This window comes from Cydia strobilella, chromosome 16, assembly GCF_947568885.1.
Source record: "Cydia strobilella chromosome 16, ilCydStro3.1, whole genome shotgun sequence".
Classification (NCBI taxonomy): domain Eukaryota; kingdom Metazoa; phylum Arthropoda; class Insecta; order Lepidoptera; family Tortricidae; genus Cydia; species Cydia strobilella.
Window position 1 is genome coordinate 6,970,972 of NC_086056.1, and position 18,945 is coordinate 6,989,916.

The window sequence follows — 18,945 nt, forward strand, 5'->3', positions numbered from 1 at the left end:
TTACATTAGGAATTTTTTATAATTAATTTACTTACTACGCGTAATGAACGTATGTACAGTACACTTACAGATAAAATTTCTTCATTTGTGCTGAAGTGTTTAACTATGTAGTCATCTTTTACATTTTCCGGACGCAAATGCCACTTGCAACATCAGACATTTATCCAAGCCCATTGTTAAAGTGTAAACGACATTTGCTACTTACGTCCTTGCACTAACGCCGCGTACTTGCGCCGTTCCGACAGTATTTACTTCGTGAGCCTGCCGTCCGTCAGTCTAGAATGTTTATTAGTTCTTATAGCTATTGTAACTTAACTTATCTTGAATAAATGCAATAAAAATCTCAATGTAACAACATGCAATTCGAATAGAGAACCTAAAAAGCCGTTGCAATATCCAACGTATTCAAATTTGGAAACAGAATGCAAAAAACTCCAATATATTTGGAACGAAACTTATCTTCACTCAAACAAAACGGTGAACTCAATATGCGAGTCGGGAATTGTTGCCAAGTCTTGTCTCCTAGGAACGGGGGAGAATTTTAGGTACGCGAAGAGGCGTGCCATTGGTAACAGATACCGAAGCTTGGCACTCGAGATGCCTCTTGGCAAATGTTTGGCAATGCCAAGCGATGTAACGGCAATGCGAACGTACCTACTTGCGACACACGCGTAGCGGATATCAGCGGCAGCGGGCTCGATTAGGAAAAGAAAAGCTGAAATAAAAATTATGTGTTTTAATTTTAAAGACATTTAAGTGAATTCAAATAACTCCGTACCTACGCGTTTTATTTAGATAACTGAGTGTTGATTGTATATGTAAAGGTATTTTATATTCTTTCATTAAGTAGGTATATTATGCATTACTGTTTTTGCATTTTTTTTAAAGTAAGGTTTAGTTAATAATGATAGCTAAGCATGGAGAAGCACGCTGTTTACGAAATTAAAATCGAAGCAACACTTTCCTGTTGAGCTGATCTCAATGCGTTTGTACTTCTATAGTGATAATTCTGATGTTATTCTGTGCCACAATGCTCACCCTAGATTTTTCTCTCTCTCGCAACAGAAGGGGGTTATGGGTTGTTTTTGCAAGTTTTCATGGGAAGGTCGTTGGCTAACTAAATTAGGTTATGTTATGTTATTTCTTTATAGCCTTGTGTTGCGGATATGAGATATTTTTCAATTATGAATCCGGGTTAGTGGGGCAGTTGAGATTATTTAGGATTTTCTGTGAGTAGCTTGATAAGTTATGTCATAACGCTTATTATGTCGACCAATATTAGCATGGATATGAAGACATTTGCATATGAAACGTGATTTGTTTTTATGACTACGCTATTAGATTGCTAGGTTAGTGTATTAAGGTGGTTCGACTAGGTTACCCAAAGCTTAAACCCCGCTAGATGGCGTCACTTTCGCAAATTTTCAGGTTTTATTTTTTTGTGGAATAGTGTTGGTATCTGTATACTTAAAAGTATGTTTAGCGCACTTTTTACATAAATATTGAACTATTATAATAAACATTGAATACTTCATTAGTGTAAAAAACACTTTTAAAGTCGACAGAGTGTTTCTGTCATGCTATTTCCTACTATTACTCACACATGCAAACAGTGTTTCCGTGATTGCTTGTAGTAGACAATTTCATGCAGTGTAAGTATGCTGCAATAGCGTTGCGGTATGTTCGTGGAAATACGTGCAAGAGGATTCGGGTTCGAGACTGGTACGTCAGGGGTACTTTTTTATGTCCTTTTTGTGTTATCTTATGTTTCTTATACCTTTTATTCTTCGAATTCTTGTCCGATTCCGATATAACCGAAATATATTTCAGTGATATCGGAAACGGCTCTAACGATTTCGATGAAATTTGCTGTAAGGGGTTCGATCTAGCTAGGTCTTATCTCTGGGAAAACGAGCATTTTGAGTTTTTACTTATGTTTTCTTTTCCTCCCAGATATTCAGTAATATTAATAAATTAGTTTATAACGTTTTATAAAAATATGTGACGTTTTGAACTAAAAGGTACCACATTGTCGGTTGTCGATTAGGTTGATTTCATTTTGAAGCTTTATGGAAATATGACAACAATAAGTAGGTACCCGTTTGGTTGAAAACGCCACATATATAGGTATTGAAAACCTGACTTTCACAAATCTCACCTTTTTGGGTTCTTCCAACTCAGAAAGGATGGAGAATACTGACGATTCTTAGTAGCACTAGCCCAAGGAAGTCCAGGTTTGTAAGTGTCAGGTATCAGTTTTTTTTTTAAAGCGCTAAATATAGTTCTACAAGTAAAGCAATCCCTTACTGCCCAGCCTCTATAGTATTTTTCAAACTGGAAGGGTACGATGATAGATTTCATCTCCATACAATTTATAACCTAATAATGCCAAATGTTGCAAAATTATATTGAATTGAGATCTATCATCGTACCCTTTGAAATAGTTATTTACGATACAAGTGCGGAAAAGAGAAAATTCGAAACGAATGGCGACAGATTAAAACACGACCGCAGAGTGTTTTAAATCGACACGAGTTGCGAATTACCTATTCGCACGTGTATCGTACAACGTTTTACAGTACATATGGCCCTTTAAACTTTCGACATATGCATGAAAAGTGCTCTTTACGCACTAGGGCGAGAAAGTTGCACCATATGTACTGTAAAATACTTTTTAGTACATATGGTGCTACATATACGTTACCGCCCTAGTGCGGTAATTAGTACAATGCGTGCATATGTCGAAAATGTAAAGGGCCATAATTATGTACTGTAAAACGTTGTACAATACACGTGCGAAAAGGTAATTCGCAACTCGTGTCGATTAAAACACTTCCTTCGGTCGTGTTTCAGTTTATCGCCACTCGTTGCCAATTTCCTACTTTTCGCACTTGTATCGTAATGTACTAATAATAAAGTAGTAATAGTAAAATAAAATTAAAACTTTTTTTATATTTATTTTTTTGGATTCAAGTAGGTACAGTGAGTAACAATATTGCATGGCCTTCTAATTATAACTTATAGAAAACGGGATATTTATCATGTTTATTTATATTATTTATGTCTCGATATTTTGGCCGGTCTTGCAAGACCAGTCGTTGTGGAGATCCCTGGGGAGGCCTATGTCCAGCAGTGGATGTCTTGTTGGTGTAGATGGATTCACACAACAAATGAAATAACATTTTTTCATATTTGTTATCCGTAGTTGTCCCTGTACCTGAAAGAAAAATAATATCATGATAGCACAAAATCTCTAATGTTATAGGAAGAAAGATGAAGCAACAATACGGATTCTAATAAAGTTATCATTTACTTACGTAGTAATAATTGTGTTTTTCATTCATAGACAAAATTCCATAATTTTCATCCCCAGGAAATGTTTTATTTTACTTTATTGCAGTGAGGATGTCCTGATTTTTTCTGGCTAATGAAGGAAAACATTTTATTTCCAAGAATGCCTCTTCATTTTGCACAATACCTAAAAAAACCTAGAGTTAGTGACACATTGACTATTCGGCAACCAAAACAGTAATAATTACATTATATAGGTATTGTTCACTGCTTATATCTACCATTACGGAAGAAGTGAGAATTATTTTCTAAAAAGATCGGCACGAGAAAATTACAATGTACAATGAAGGAATGAAACTGTACCTACCTTACGAAACTTCACCATCATGAATTCCGCTTCAATTGAGTCTGAATTTTTCTGGATTTTCGCGGACCAGAACACCGATGATTTTTGTAACTTGATTTAGACGTTGCTACATATATTATTATACTCTTTGCGTTGCTATCATTTTCAATTTATACAAACAAATTGATGTCACAATAAACATGACCCTATGTGTCAGTGTCAACACTGTCAAATAAAAATGCACTAAACATGACGGCACTGCAAATCCTGCCAGGTCGGCCAGGCAACGTCGCCAACGTCATAGAGTGGCAACGCCGCACGCAACGTGTTTGTACACGACATTTGTGACACACACATACGTAAAATTGATGAAAAAATTACGTTGATTTTTGTATGATTTCTGTATAAAACAAAGTTTTTCTATTAATTTAGCGCAAACGAATATTCGAAAGTAGATAAATGAGCAAATATTTGTGTAGTAATAGTGTGTAGTGCCTTAATTAAAGCAGATTGAATTTTGTATGAAAATCGAACCACCTTTTGATAAATATATTTGGCGTTTATATTATAGTACTTACTCGTATTTATAAATTGAGTGCTTTCTCAATGTCACATAGTTTTGTAGAAATTTATAAAACTTTATTGCGTATATATATATATATATATATATATATCTCTCTCTTCCAAGCTATATATCCCACAAGCTGACCCTTACCGTATATTTTGCTTCCACTTCGCCCTATCCTTGACGTCGTTTCCGGATACTTTGCGGTCAATCATATCTTTTAGCACTACGTCCTTCAATCTTGTTTTCGGTTTACCTCTGCCTTCATTGCGTATAATAATTTTAAATTTAACTTTTTTTTATTAAGCTTGTTGTTAATATTTTAAAACCTCCACATTCCATATTAATTAGGTACAAAGAAAACACGCTCAGTTTTTATTCTGTCCAAGTTCAAATATAAGTAGGTAAGTAGGTACCTAAGTACGAGTATACCTACTCCTAACTAAACTAACACTAACTAAGCCATCCATTTCCAAGTTCAAATTTTAAAGCCATTTAACACCGTTAATTTTTCTAAGTGCGTTAGAACGTGCGCGCGCATTACACAAAGTTTTAATTTGTGAGTCAGTGTGCTAGCTCTGTCAATATTAACTTAGTCCTGTCCTTTTAGACAGTACTTGTCATGTACGCAAAAATAGTACAAAGGTAGATAAGGTTACATTTTTAATACATAAAAATCCTTTATTGATTGATTGATTTATTTATTGGTAAAATCATTGTTTTACAGGTCAAGATTACAATTACAGATTATTATTAAAATAAGAATGTAATGCGACATACAATGCGAAATTCAAATGCGAGATACAAATTGGCCTCCTCGTTTTCTAAAAAAAGGTATAATTTTACCTATAGTCTGAACCATTTTAGATTAAGGTAAAGGTTTAGGCAGGACTAAATTAAAATTAATTAGGATAGTGACACTTTGTGCTTTAGAAAATAACCCATAACACAAAACAACAAAACTCTTTAATAAAAACAGAAATCAAACCAGCGGGCTTAGCACGGTAGCATTTTTATCGCCTGTCACCATGCCTGTCACCTTCTAACAAGTATGTAAGTGCAAAAGTGACAGGCACAGTGACAGGTGATAAAACTGCAACCATGCTGACACCGCAGATCGCTAACATTTATACCGCGTGTGGCCTGGGTATATATTTAATAAATGGTTAAATTTACATTAGATATACATACCACGTACCTGTACCAAAAGCTACTTTTACCTAAGCCGCTTATTGTCTCCAAACTATTAACTACATGAAACCATATTGTTTTAATCCGAATAAAACACTCCGGAGTTAACTATTTATTACTAACATAACAAAAATCCTTGTTTGCACCTATATAGAATAGTCACGTCAGAAGCATCCCAGCACTTACCTGTCTCAACAGAACCAATGCCTTGGCCCAACAAACCGAGCCGATTAGCCATGAGCCAAACACACCGCCAAGAACAACCCGCCATTAGCCACCAGTGGCGAGAACAAACATGTAAACATGCTTTACCCTCTTAAAAGGTTTTACTCGGTCTCACGAGTATTTGTTAATATATCATATTCGATATTTGGGGATATCGAGGGCGGTGATGAGGTTAATCTGATTGGATTTGTGAAGAGCCTGCGTAGATTTACTCGTGTGTGTGTACAATATACCAGCTGAATAAGCCAATAGCGTAGCTGACAATTTTATTTTATGGTATCAGTCGATCAGGTTTGTTTTGAGGATCAAATGTCTGTATGGGACCCATTGTCTTAAAGCAATGCAAAAGTCACAAATGATGGTCAAAGTCTGGCATCGCCACTTTACTTAGCAAACGCTCTAACACAAATGGCAATACATCGTGACGTCACTGTGTCACTTTGCTTAGAAGCCGTTTCGATGTATGGAAAACAAGGAAATTGCGATTTTGTCGGTGAAATGATGCGGTTATGTACATTGTTGCTATACATTTATTTTATAAAATGTAAGGAATCGAATGGTACCGTTATTTTTTTTCTATTTCAAAGTTAAAAAAAAGTTTATTTTGAAACTTTGTGTTGTATTTTAATCATTATTCCCATATAAATAAATAAATATTATAGGACATTTTTACACAGATTGACTAAGTCCCACGTCCCACGGTAACGGTACGGTATTTTTAAAGTTTCCATTTTATTGAGATAATTTTCTATGTATTTAACTAGATTTAGTTATAAAATTTAACATGTGTCTACTACCCTATTGTGTACGTAAGTACCTAGAGTACGTTTTTCCTAACCGACTATTATTTGTTAGTTGGTTATATCCTAAAAAAAATTACTTCACTTCATATGTAAAGGCTACCTAGTATAAATGTGGTGTATCCAGATAATAATTCCATTTTAATTCAAGTTGCGTTGTGTATTTGCGTTGAGCTATCTCACACACTGGCTACACGTGGGCTGTTCGTGTTTTTAATCCAATCAAAAACACTGAAAATTTTCCGATGTCATCGAAATTGATCTGTAACCTGAAATTGTATGGAATTTATAGCTGAATGAAATCTCTGGGTTTTACAAACCAATCGGACACGCTGTAAACTCGGCGTCTAAGCCATAACACGAGCTGTATTGTCGCGTTACCGTTAGCTAAGCTAGATTTCCGCAGATTGCAGACTAAAGGATGACTCAGGCTACACCGCAGCGAACTTAAACCGTGCCAGGGCCTTGAGCAAACTACTTACTTAGTGAAAACTCTAAAGGTCGAACACAGACGCGTATGCAGTAAGGCCCGGGCTCCCTGAGTCAATACGCACGTGACGCACATGTGTACCTACGAGTACTACATCTATGGTTCAGCCGTTTGAAGCCGGGGCGCTTTAAACCGTTCGTAGTAAAAGTACTAGAGCGGAGTGTCTAAATTTGTCATCTTTTTATACTATGTCGGTGGTAAACAAGCATATGACCCGTCTAATGGTAAGCGGTCACCGTAGCCTATGGACTTCTGCAACTCCAGAGGCGCGAAACCGATCCTAACACCCGGCACCCTCGTTGAGATCACACTACGTGCATACATCTACGCGATTTTGATGGATATCACTGCTTCTTAGTCCTTTTGTGCATCGCAACGCAACTCTAGCTAAGCCCCGAAATATGTATTTTTGCAAATAGATCTACTTGACAAGTCAGTGAGGCCAATTCAAACTTATATCTAAATGATGTCATTCGGCCGCCGTGCTTTTCTTTCCCGCAAGTACGAGCGATATGCACGCGCGGATGATAATTAAATGACATAATTAAATTTTAATGTCATAATGTACCTACGTTCAGTGATTTTTGACGTAATCGCCGTGTTGCTTCAGGCCTCAGATTTCAGATGACCGAACACCGCGCCACAACGATTTCCGTATCGGGCACGGTACGGTGTAAAGTATTGCCCTTAATTCCGCCTGTAACGCTAGAATCGTTATATATTTCAGTGTATTTTGCGGCTCCGCGTCGGTTGTCTCGCGTGTAATCACATTAATCCTTGCCTTACTTTTAACACAGTAAACAGTTTATGGCAAACAAGGTTACGTGAGGGTTCGTCTAAACTAGTCTAAAGTCAATTTGTTTGAAACGGATTTTATATTGAATCAAGGGCAGAATTATATAATTTGTGGCAGAATGACTAGTATAGTATTATATAATCTGTGGCAGAATGTAATAACTTGCGTAAGGGTCCGAGACCGATACCTATATCAGAAGTTCGTTACGATTTTCTATCGCGATTCATTACTTTAAGCTCCGAATTAGCAACATTGATTTATGGTTACACGATTAAAATGAAATTAAAGTCACAAGTCATAAGTAGTTAACTGTCACCGAATATTAAAACAATATTTTTTTTATAAATAGAGGACTAGTACGGTTGGTCAAATAAGTTTACAACACAAAATAAGTTTTGAATACCTATATTCAGTGAACAGACCAAACACTGGTTGAAGAAATGTCACTTTTGACACTGGTTGTAATATCCATAACAAATCCAGATTCTATTCATAACCTGTTATTACAATCAGAATATGCATCCTGAATGAAGCATTAAGAAAATATTGTAGGTACCTTTTATAATTCCTTATTGTTTTAAATCTGTGTACCTTCCTTGGGATCAGTTAATTAGTTTAGTCTTGAAGATTTGCTCTGCTGAAATAACCGTGTAGGCGTATTGAATAAATAAGGTTTGTTAATTTCGCTAATTATATACAATTCAGCCTACTCTTGATTAAGAGGATTGTAATGGAGGTTGCGGGTTCGAGTCCTGTACAATGGGTGAAGATTGATATCTCGTATTTATCCGCACAAAATGGGAAGACAGCGATTATAAATTCAAAAGTGTGCCCTTAATTAAGCGATAGACAGTTAACATAAATATTATATTGAAATAAATCTTATACCTTTAAACGACCAATTCTTGTATATATCTATCTATACATATTTATATATTTCGGGGTTCTCGGAAACGGCTCTAACGATTTTGACGAAATTTGCTATATGGGGGTTTTCGGGGGCGAAAAAACGATCTAGCTAGGTCTTATGTCTGGGAAAACGCGCATTTTTGAGTTTTTATATGTTTTCCGAGCAAAGCTCGGTCTCCCTTATATTAACCACTAAACGTAGACACTGTTATAAATTAAAACATGCGTGACCTTCAAACATTGCTATTTATACTTAATTCCAGATAACATATAATACTAGAGTAGAAAATCACAGAATCAGAGATGTTCTAAACCTTTTCCGTGAAATTGTAGCGGCAGATCACAGCAAACAACTTCGATTTCTATGCAACATTAAAAAAAACCGGACATGTGCGAGTCAGACTCGCCCACCGAGGGTTCCGTACTTTTTAGTATTTGTTGTTATAGCGGCAACAGAAATACATCATCTGTGAAAATTTCAACTGTCTAGCTATCACGGTTCATGAGATACAGCCTGGTGACAGACAGAGAGACGGACAGAGGAGTCTTCCGTTTTCCCTTTGGGTACGGAACCCTAAAAATATGTAGACAGTGACAGTAATGACACCTGACATCGAGCGTCGTTGTTGACATAAATTTATTGTAAACTACAATTAGAATAAGGTAATATTTATAAATTATGATGTTAAAGTCGATAAAATCATCATCAAAGTCAAAGTCAAAGTCAAAGTCAATATAATCTTTATTCAAATAGGCCTATCATCATCTCCTAGCCGATTTCGGCCACAACGACTGCGTTTTACCGCTGAGTGCGTCGCTGGTGCGCTCTCAGGTGACTGACATAGCCAATTTTTGTAGCGAATGTGCGTCCACGCTCGCTGCAGGTCAGCACCCCTTCGACATAATTATAACGTATGGCCACAGGTGGTCTGACCTTTAGCGCGCCGCCTAGCTTCAAACTGACGCACCTGCGTCTGCACAATATGCCTCCAACGTGGACGGTCACTGGCTAGGCTCTCCCATGTCGTTGGCTCTATATGAGCACTTCATATGCCGCTTCAACACAACTTTGAACGGCAGGAACTGGCCGCCTTGCTTGCGCTTTCCATCTTGCAGTTCGCAGTAGAAGATGCGTTTCGCGACTTGGTCCTTAGACATGCGGGAGACGTGACCGCACCATCGTAGGTGTCGCCGTAAGCATATTCGCTCATTGGACAGCTTCCATCTGAGGTGCCTCCGCGAAATTATGGGCGTCTATTGGTACGACCGTGTTAGGAACACGGAGATCCTTAGGCGTACCGATGTCGCTGGTATGGAGGCCTACCTAATGAGACGATAAAATGATAGGTGGATAAATTTGGTAGAAATATTTTCGATATTTTATTATTAAATATGTACTAGGTTTGAAGCGTATAATTGTAAAATGTTACTTATTAAACGACATCCTTAATATTGCACAATAGATTTATTTATTTTATTTATTAAGAAACAAACAGTCTCGTATATGTAACATTAGATACAATTGTAGTTACTAATATTGTAGACTTACAGTTTCCTTAATAAGGAAATATTTTTCCGGTTAAACCGTTAATCCAATGTCAAATTGTACTGGTAACCATGGTAACTCCGGGTTTAACTGGTTAACACCGGGTTAGTGGAATGGTGCAAGTGGGCCTTACTCCTTGAAATGCCAATGTAGGGAATAATTAAACCCACCCCATTACGTGGTAAGGTCAGCAAAATACTTCCTCGAAATCAGTAAACAGTGATAAAATGTATTTATTTGTATTGATTAATTACTCCGATACTGTTAACAAGGTTTTGCAAGCGGTATCTTTGCACAGATTGCAATTACCCGCGTTTTCAATTATTGTTAACTAGTTAAGTGGAATGTTGTGATTTCATCATGATGGCCTAACAGGTTCAGCGGTTACGATTGTTGCGCTCTAGGGAGATAATGTTGGATTCGCTCTTGTTAAAGTCAAATGATTTGTTAATGTCTACTTCTTACTTTGTAGTTATCCATTGTAACAACCTCTGAAATAAAAGTTACATTTTAAGTTGCCATTCCATGATCGAAACCATTTTTGTCTCACCTCGTCTTCGTGTTTTAGTTGTACTGTAACTTGAACATATTATATTTTTCAAAAACATAATACGGTTTATACTGTGTTGTATACATATACAATATTGTAATTTAACATAAATTATAATTAATATTGTCTTCGGTTACCGCGATAGTTACTCATGAAATAAAACTATGAAAACGGATTATATCATAGTTTTATTTCATAAATTATAATAGTTTATTATAATAGTTTTATTTCATAAATTATAATTAATAATATTTATTAGTCGTACATAGGGTGCTTATTGGTCTCGATAATTTAGGATACGGAAGCATATAATAGCCAGAATTTTTGTACTGGCTGAATCTATGACTTTGGCAAGATATAATCGAAAATAAAACTAAGCCAAAAAGAATATCCTTATTATTCGGGAACAGAAGAAACATTATATTTTTAAATAATTGTAATTCAAATTGCTTTTAAACTAAGTACAATCAAAATGATTGATGGTTATCGTTGCCCAAAGGATCCTCAGGTCAAATCAAGCTCGCCTCAGTCACACAACACGAGTAAAATAACAAAATACCGAAGATCAATCGCGAAATCTTCAATCAAGTGCACCTTACCGTTATCCCTGACAATTCACGTGAGAAACCCGCAGAATAGGTTCGTTAAGACGGAGAGCCCTTGCGCATTGTGCCGGCGTCAGCTCAGACGTCGAGTGCCAGCCGAAATGTTAATGAGCCATTGGCACCATATTGGCACCATTGACGTGGGAAAATTGACACGCTAATTTTGTATGAAAAGGTGGATAGAGGACTTTCACAGAGGACAATCAGGATTGTCTGTAAACTGAAATAGATGTCATATACACTTTTCACTCAGTCACTTTTCTTTAGTACTTATACGACATCTATTTCAGCTTATAATTTGTAAATACTACTTACTATTTACAAATTATAACCTGAAATAGAATGTGACTAAGTGACTACCTACATGAATCACAAATACTAGGTAAGGACTATTAATGTCTCCCTACATATGTCGACGCGGAATCGGCAAAAGCCGATAGAAAAAACCTTTATGTCTGCGCAATAAGAGCGAAAAAGTCGTCGATCGGCTCGGCTCGCACGCACCGACGCCTTTTTCGCTCTTATTGCGCAGACATAAAAGGTTTTTTCTATCGGCTTTTGCCGATTCCGCGTCGACATATGTAGGGAGACCCATAGAAGACTTAAGTTTAGTTAATATATTTACTTTGGGGGTCAAAACTTGTATTAAACTGTGAACATTCCCCATTTCACCTCTGAACTTTTATTCTGTAATATATAGGTATATAAAGATATATATTTATAACTTATTCACGCACTGATCAAAACGAAGCATCGTTGAAAATCAAGCTCAAACGAATCAAAGGAAACCATTCACAGGCGTGAAATCTACATAACACACCGTACACGCACTTCGTACTCGTATTCAGAAATCCGTACATTGGAAATCATATTTCCGACGTAGAAAATATGAAAACACCACTCAATATTTTATTCGACTCAGACCTTTCTAAGAGGTTGCTATCTAACGCCTGTTGACCTCACGACCCTCGGCACCTTAGAAACGGCGAACGTATGCATAATTGTATGCTAGCGTTTGAGATATCTCCATCGACACATGCGAAGAAGCTTGCAATTATATTGAGATTGTTAAATTAAGTTATTTGTAAGGCCGTTAAATCTCTCAACAACTTCTAAATTGAGCTTTAGGAATTAAATTAACAGTTTTGACTGCCATTCAGAACACATTTATAAATTGTTATTGGGAAGGTAGTTTCTTTGCCTCTTTTTAACACATTTGAAGTGCACGCAACGTTACTTTTTATTTTTGAGAAACGCGAATCAAATGTCTAACTTAATAAAAAAGATGAACTTTAAACTTTCGAAATCAAACTGAAAAGAGAGCATCGTGATTGTAACGAAATACCAGTGCACGCCGAGAAACCCGTCCGTCCAATTGGGAACGATAAAAAATAAATTAAAATAAACCGTATAACGTTAGCTCCGATGATATCGGTACGAGTTCCGCACCCATTGTACTCTCTGAAGTGGTAGGAGATAATTGCAGTGGCTTTGTTAAACAAAATGAGGTGTTAGCTCTTCTATTGATTAATAAGTAGTTTGATCCTAACGCTGCATCGATACGTCTTACATCAGGCACGAAATTGGTTTACTTTGAGGGAGATGGCAACCAACATTTAATATACAGTAAAATTCGTTTATTTTTGTATGCGTCCATACTAATAAAGTTTTTTTTTGTTACAGATAACACAGAAGAAAACTGCGTATGGCCGAAAGGTACAACGATAGTCCAATTAATGCGTCACCGTACGCTTTTTGGACAAGCCGACATGAGTGGATCAAATCCAGTGGTAGAAAAAACCGTGAAACACATAATAAAGTAAATAAAAGAACTGATAAAAAAAATAATGACAATGATTGGAGTAAAGAACAGAGGATTACAAGTAATAGTCGTTTTATAGCGACAGAAGAAGTAGAAAATAATGCAATATATAACGAAGATGAAGAGATTAGAAAAAACGTATGGAGTGACGTCGATGACGAACTTTACATAGCCAAGTTGATTGAGTTAAGGACTTCACATGAAGTGAAGCGTGAAATACGTGATACTAGTGCATATATAAGTGACGATATCAGTGAGGTTGTGAATAGTGATAAGTTAGAATACGCGATGTGGGACTTGGAGCCCACGGACCTAACGGAGTGTGACTGCATGGGACCACCTCCAGAATTCTTGCTGCCACCACCTCCCAGGCCTCCGTTTTTACAAGCGGACTATTATTGTGGTGACGACCCCATCCCAGACTTGGAGACCTGCGATACAGAACCAGTAAGTGGTTATTCCTCGTACAGTTACCAGACTTTTCCTGTAATTCACTAATGGAGCATAAAATACGAGCTTTTGAAAATTATATACCTACATACCTATCTATAAACAGCCCTAAAATAGCTTAAGTTTAAAGAGTAAATTGGATCAATGCATTATTTAGTCAGAAATACATAATACTTAGATGTCTACAAGTCTACAAGCGGCAAGCTAGCATTAAAATAGTTCTTAATTCCTCTTACTATGTTGGCTACCATTAATTTGATAGAAGCGTCAATTTTAAGCTATTTTTTATAACCTCCTTCAAGTTAAAGCTTCAGCTGACCATTAGTCTACAGTGTGAACTACAACAATTTAGCCAAAATACTCGTACGTTTCACAGACAACTATAGCGTTATCGACATGTAGACTCATTCGACTCCAAAAATGGTGATGAATAAACTCTTATCGTTGTCGGTAAATATTTGACGAATGCGGGCCTTAATGAAGGCATGCGACAATGCCTGTTTATCTCGTGATCTTTTACAACTTTTTACTGTGTAGGTAATTTTGTAAGAGACTTGTGTTATCACAACTCAAATGTGGCATACTTATAAGGTGCGGGCGGCATTACAAGCAAAACTGGCAGATAACTCGTTGTATTTTAAACTAAATTTTAAATGCAATTTATATTTAATAAATTGATTAATTTATTTACAGATTAATTATATTTTCTCTTCATTTTTGCTTTTTTTACTCGACTAATGAAGTAGCTAATTGTGCAAGTTTAATGTTTCTTTCTGATGAAGTGTCATTAGATTGATTTAAGTTGTAGAAGAGGCATAATTAATACAATGTATGTCGTCAGTTTTCTTTCATTCGGTACTTGTTTGCCAAGTTTGGCCTCTGTTTGATAAATTAACAGGTAACATCCGTTATCCAAAATACCTTTTCTCATTAACATTCATCTAGTCAGCTTTAGTATAAAATTCCTTTCTCAATTCTCGAGATTAGCTAGTCTAATGCAAACGGACACTTCCTTCTACTCGTACACTGTATCTCCACTATTTACCCGGCTTGTAAAACGTACATGGATGAACTTAACGGTTTACTACACTTTCGTAACTTGGACTAACATTGATAGTAAAGGCTGGCGCCCAATTCTTTTAGGAGATTTAGGAAGAAGCAGAAGCTTTTTCAATTATTTAGCGAAGCACACTTTATATTCATAATCCTCTAAAGTAAGTACTACACTATAAAAAAACTGTAAAATACATAAAAACGCACAGATTTATTTGTTAAAATATCCAATAGGTACAACAAAAATAAAATGGGTTTCACTGCAAAATTTAAATAATTTAATTCGTCCACCAAAATGTCTACCGCACCAAATTATACGGATGATAATTATATTCCGTTATCCATTCGGAATGTAATTCATTATAAATTTCAATTGGTTTCTATATTTATTTTACTTCGTTTCCGTTTCTCAAATTGTTTTAAATTTTAGTTGAAGTTCAAATTTCTTGGAAAAGGGAATAAGCTAGGTGCTGGTATCACTTACTAGTTGGCTACACCTATGCTCTTGTCATCCCGTCAGGTGACAATATGCTAATTTCTAGTCAGCCTGTAAAAACAGTTGCTTTTAAAATTATTTCTTTGTATGCTGCTTTTCACAGTGGATAACTGACTTTACAATCGCGCATGCTTTCTCTTTACTTTTTGTATTTGCCGTTGCTAAAGCGTGTTTGCCGGAACACTCGGCGTTTCCACATTTAACACCGTTCTGCTAATTCTGACTAAGATGACTTTAAGCATGTATATTGTGTATGAGTATGTATGTTTACATTAAGTCATGCGTGGATTCACTCCGGTGATATTATTTGAGTGTCAGGTCAGCATCTGTCAGTATGTAAATGATGATTATTGATGATCATGAACTCAAATGATTATTGGACGCGCTTGTGTTTTCTTATCTTGTTCATTTGAATTAGTAAGAAGTAGATAGATCATCATTACTTTGTAAGTAACGAAAAACAAAAACAACAATAATTATGTGAGGCAAAATGAATAACTTTAATTCTGATTAACTACCTATGACGTTGTTTGGTTATAGTTCCGTAAAATCAGGTAACTTTAGTCCACAACTTACAACTATGGTCCAAATTCAAGTTCCAGTAAAATATGTATAAGTATTTCTCAAATTATGTTGAGTAGGTATATAATATAATATAGAAAGAGCATTAGTGTATCTAAGGTCTAAAATAAATGTAACGAGTACAAATCATAAAGGCTCGTTAAGAATCAACGTTAAAAACTGGACCATAGTTGTACTTAAGGACTATAGGATTATAATAAATATCATTTCGGAATTGGCCTTCCTACGGCCTGTTCTTTTCCGGCAATAACTTTCTCACAATATAATCCCTGACGTTTATTGCTCTAATACTTGCTTTGATACTTTTATTACTTATAAGTAATGCCATCTTGTACAACGATCTCCTAAGGTCGGTAAACATAGGAATGACATTTCCAATAAATAAACCAGTTAAGTCCCCGGAAAGCTTGGCCGAATTTCACCTTCCCATACAAACGGAGTTTCGTTCTCATTTTAAAACTACGCGTTGGATGAAACTGCACATCCAATGACATGAGGTATGTCTACGTCTGTAATTATATATGGCTCTAATATATAACACATACGTAAAACAAGTTTTGTATGAAAAACAAATTCGCTGTATTTTTTTTTTTATAATTGTATCTGAAGCTACATAAACTAATTACAGGCCTAAATATACCTTATCCTATTGTAAGTACAAAGTTTCAGAGCAATCACGCTAGTCGTTTTAAAATGAGAGCGTAACTACGTTTTTATGTACATTATACGTTATACATGTCACCCCTTGGTTTAAATCATTGATTTCATTACCTTTAATAACTATATATATTTGATTCGATTACAAGATTAAAAATTAATGGAATTTACGTGTTCACGGGTAATATTAGTTTCAACTGAATAATCACCAAAGGCGTCGTAATAAAAAGTGATCATTGAACCGTAAAGTCTGGAATTCTATTGAATAAACCGTTTCATCCATACTAATGTATAGGTACTTATTTTATAAATACGATTTCAGTGTTACTTGGCAAGCTTTTGCATGGTCCCCTGAAAAGGAAGCACAAAAGAACTGAATCTCATATAGAGCCGTGAGCACAGTTAGAACTAAGTCTGTGTAATCCTTTTTACGCGTACCAAAAAAAACTGTTCAACGTTAATTTAAAATAAACGATGATATATGTCACACAACTAATCTCCCTTATTAACGCAAACCGCCAGTTAAACTAACTTAATTGGATTAAATTTAGACGCAAATATTCGTTAGAAATAACTGACCGCAATTTGATGTTGTGATTCAACCGCAAATTTTACGCCAAATTTGTAGGTTTTGCTGTTAATGCTTTGGTCACTTTAGCTTTGGGACTAATAAATTTGAATAAAAGAAACCATTTCATATATTACGTGTGTTAACATTTATGAACGTTTACGCTCGTTATAAACATCGAAATTAAGGAAAATAGGTTTTTTTTTTTATACTACGTCGGTGGCAAACAAGCATACGGCCCGCCTGATGTTAAGCAGTCTCCGTAGCCTATGTACGCCTGCAACTCCAGAGGAGTTACATGCGCGTTGCCGACCCTAACACTCCTCTCCCTCGAGCTCTGGTGATGATAACATTAAGGACTTTTTTTATTATGATGCTTGGCTACATAAAGCTATGATATCATGTTACAGTTAAGATTTTTACTTTCTAACAGTTAATATATAAACAAGTTTTGTCCATTTTTATAAATGACAAAAATATTAACGCAAAATGAGTAGGTATACACACACAGTTACATTCCTATAACAATAAAAAATATCTTATGTCGGTAAAACCATCCTATTTATTGTACGTAGCTTTTCACCGTTTGGTCTAGTAGACTTACGAAGCTTTGTTGCTGATACTGCGTCAACCGACGTAACTACTCGTAAAGGCCTAAAGGGTGAAGACGACTAAGGTTTAATCTTTTAACATATTTAGTCATCGCTTCTCACCACGTGTGGCATAAATGAATTTGTATATGCAGCGGCTTGTGGCTTTCAACGGAATTTAAAACAACTTATTGCCTGTTAAGGTCCTAACAAGACGATTAAGACATAAATGAGTTAAAATTAATTGACTACTCAAAACGGACACCTTGGGTCTATAAGGAAAACACCGTAGGTGTTCTAAATTATAACTTTAAATGACTACAGAATGGCCACTTTGACCTGGTGCTGGCGTATTCTGATTTTCTCTTTATAATATATTTAATTTCGAGTACCACGTTGAATCAAGATGATAAGCTGCGTATAGACTTTTCCTATTTTGATCGGAAGGTACTTATGTAAAATACATTAAATACATTAATTATTAATTATTTCATAAATACATTATTAAGGTACAATTTAAGAGTTTATTTTATATGTAACTATTACGAATAATTTTGTACTTACTATGTTTACTTCACCATGGTGTATTATTAGCAGGCATCGTAAACTGTGAGCGAAATCCAGGGTTGTAACTGGTTGTCATTGTCATACGTCATTTCAATGGATTTCGCTCGCAGTTAACGATGCCTGATTATTAGTTTATGGAATATTTCAATAAAATCTGTCACGTCTACTTCTTCCTATTAATTGAAGCTACTATTCCATCAGCTCTTCACTATGCACTATTTAGTGCACTTTCTACTTTTGTCCTTCACATAATCTAACGCTGTATGGATTGACCGCGCTGGTCTAAGCTGTATTCAGACTGTTGATTCGTCACGGTTTCGCAGAACAATCGGGTGGTCCAATAAAATACATCGAAAGTCGATAACGACGAGCGTTAATAAAATATTCTTATTTTAAGCGTGTTGAGGACTTGCTGTTATATTTTATGTTGCTTTTATTGGTGGTCTAAATATAATCATATTTGTATCGACGGCACTCTTAATAGTGAATAAAGAAACATTTTATATCATAGTTCAGTATCAGTTTAAAACTCAATACTACAACTCAGTGATATGTATTACATAAGTATGTAGCTTCAAAAGTAACATTTTTAAAGAAAAAAAAATGCTGAGAGCATTTAATGGATTTATTTTGCGTTTATTCATTGTACATTTTTAATACTAATTGAAAACTATTTTTATTATTTTGTGTACGATTATTATAAGAAAAAAGATGTTTTTAAATATGAGAAATAACCAGATTATTTTAATTGAAAAACATATCAAACTTAATTATATAAGCAAGTTCAATCAGCCACAAGTTAAACTGCAAACAAATTAAACATTTAAAATTCGTTACAATTTAAAT

General features: G+C 35.5%; 1 protein-coding gene across 2 annotated transcripts in view; it reads left to right on the forward strand.

Moving 5' to 3' along the window:
• The window catches only part of LOC134748251 (uncharacterized), a 138,825-nt gene that overhangs the window by 87,281 nt on the left and 32,599 nt on the right, over positions 1–18,945 (forward strand). For both annotated transcript variants that reach the window (XM_063682982.1, XM_063682983.1), the window contains one exon: positions 12,998–13,583. In XM_063682982.1, the coding sequence (XP_063539052.1) occupies positions 13,020–13,583 (564 nt within the window). In that variant the 5' untranslated portion in view covers positions 12,998–13,019. The remainder of the gene's footprint in view (positions 1–12,997; positions 13,584–18,945) is intronic.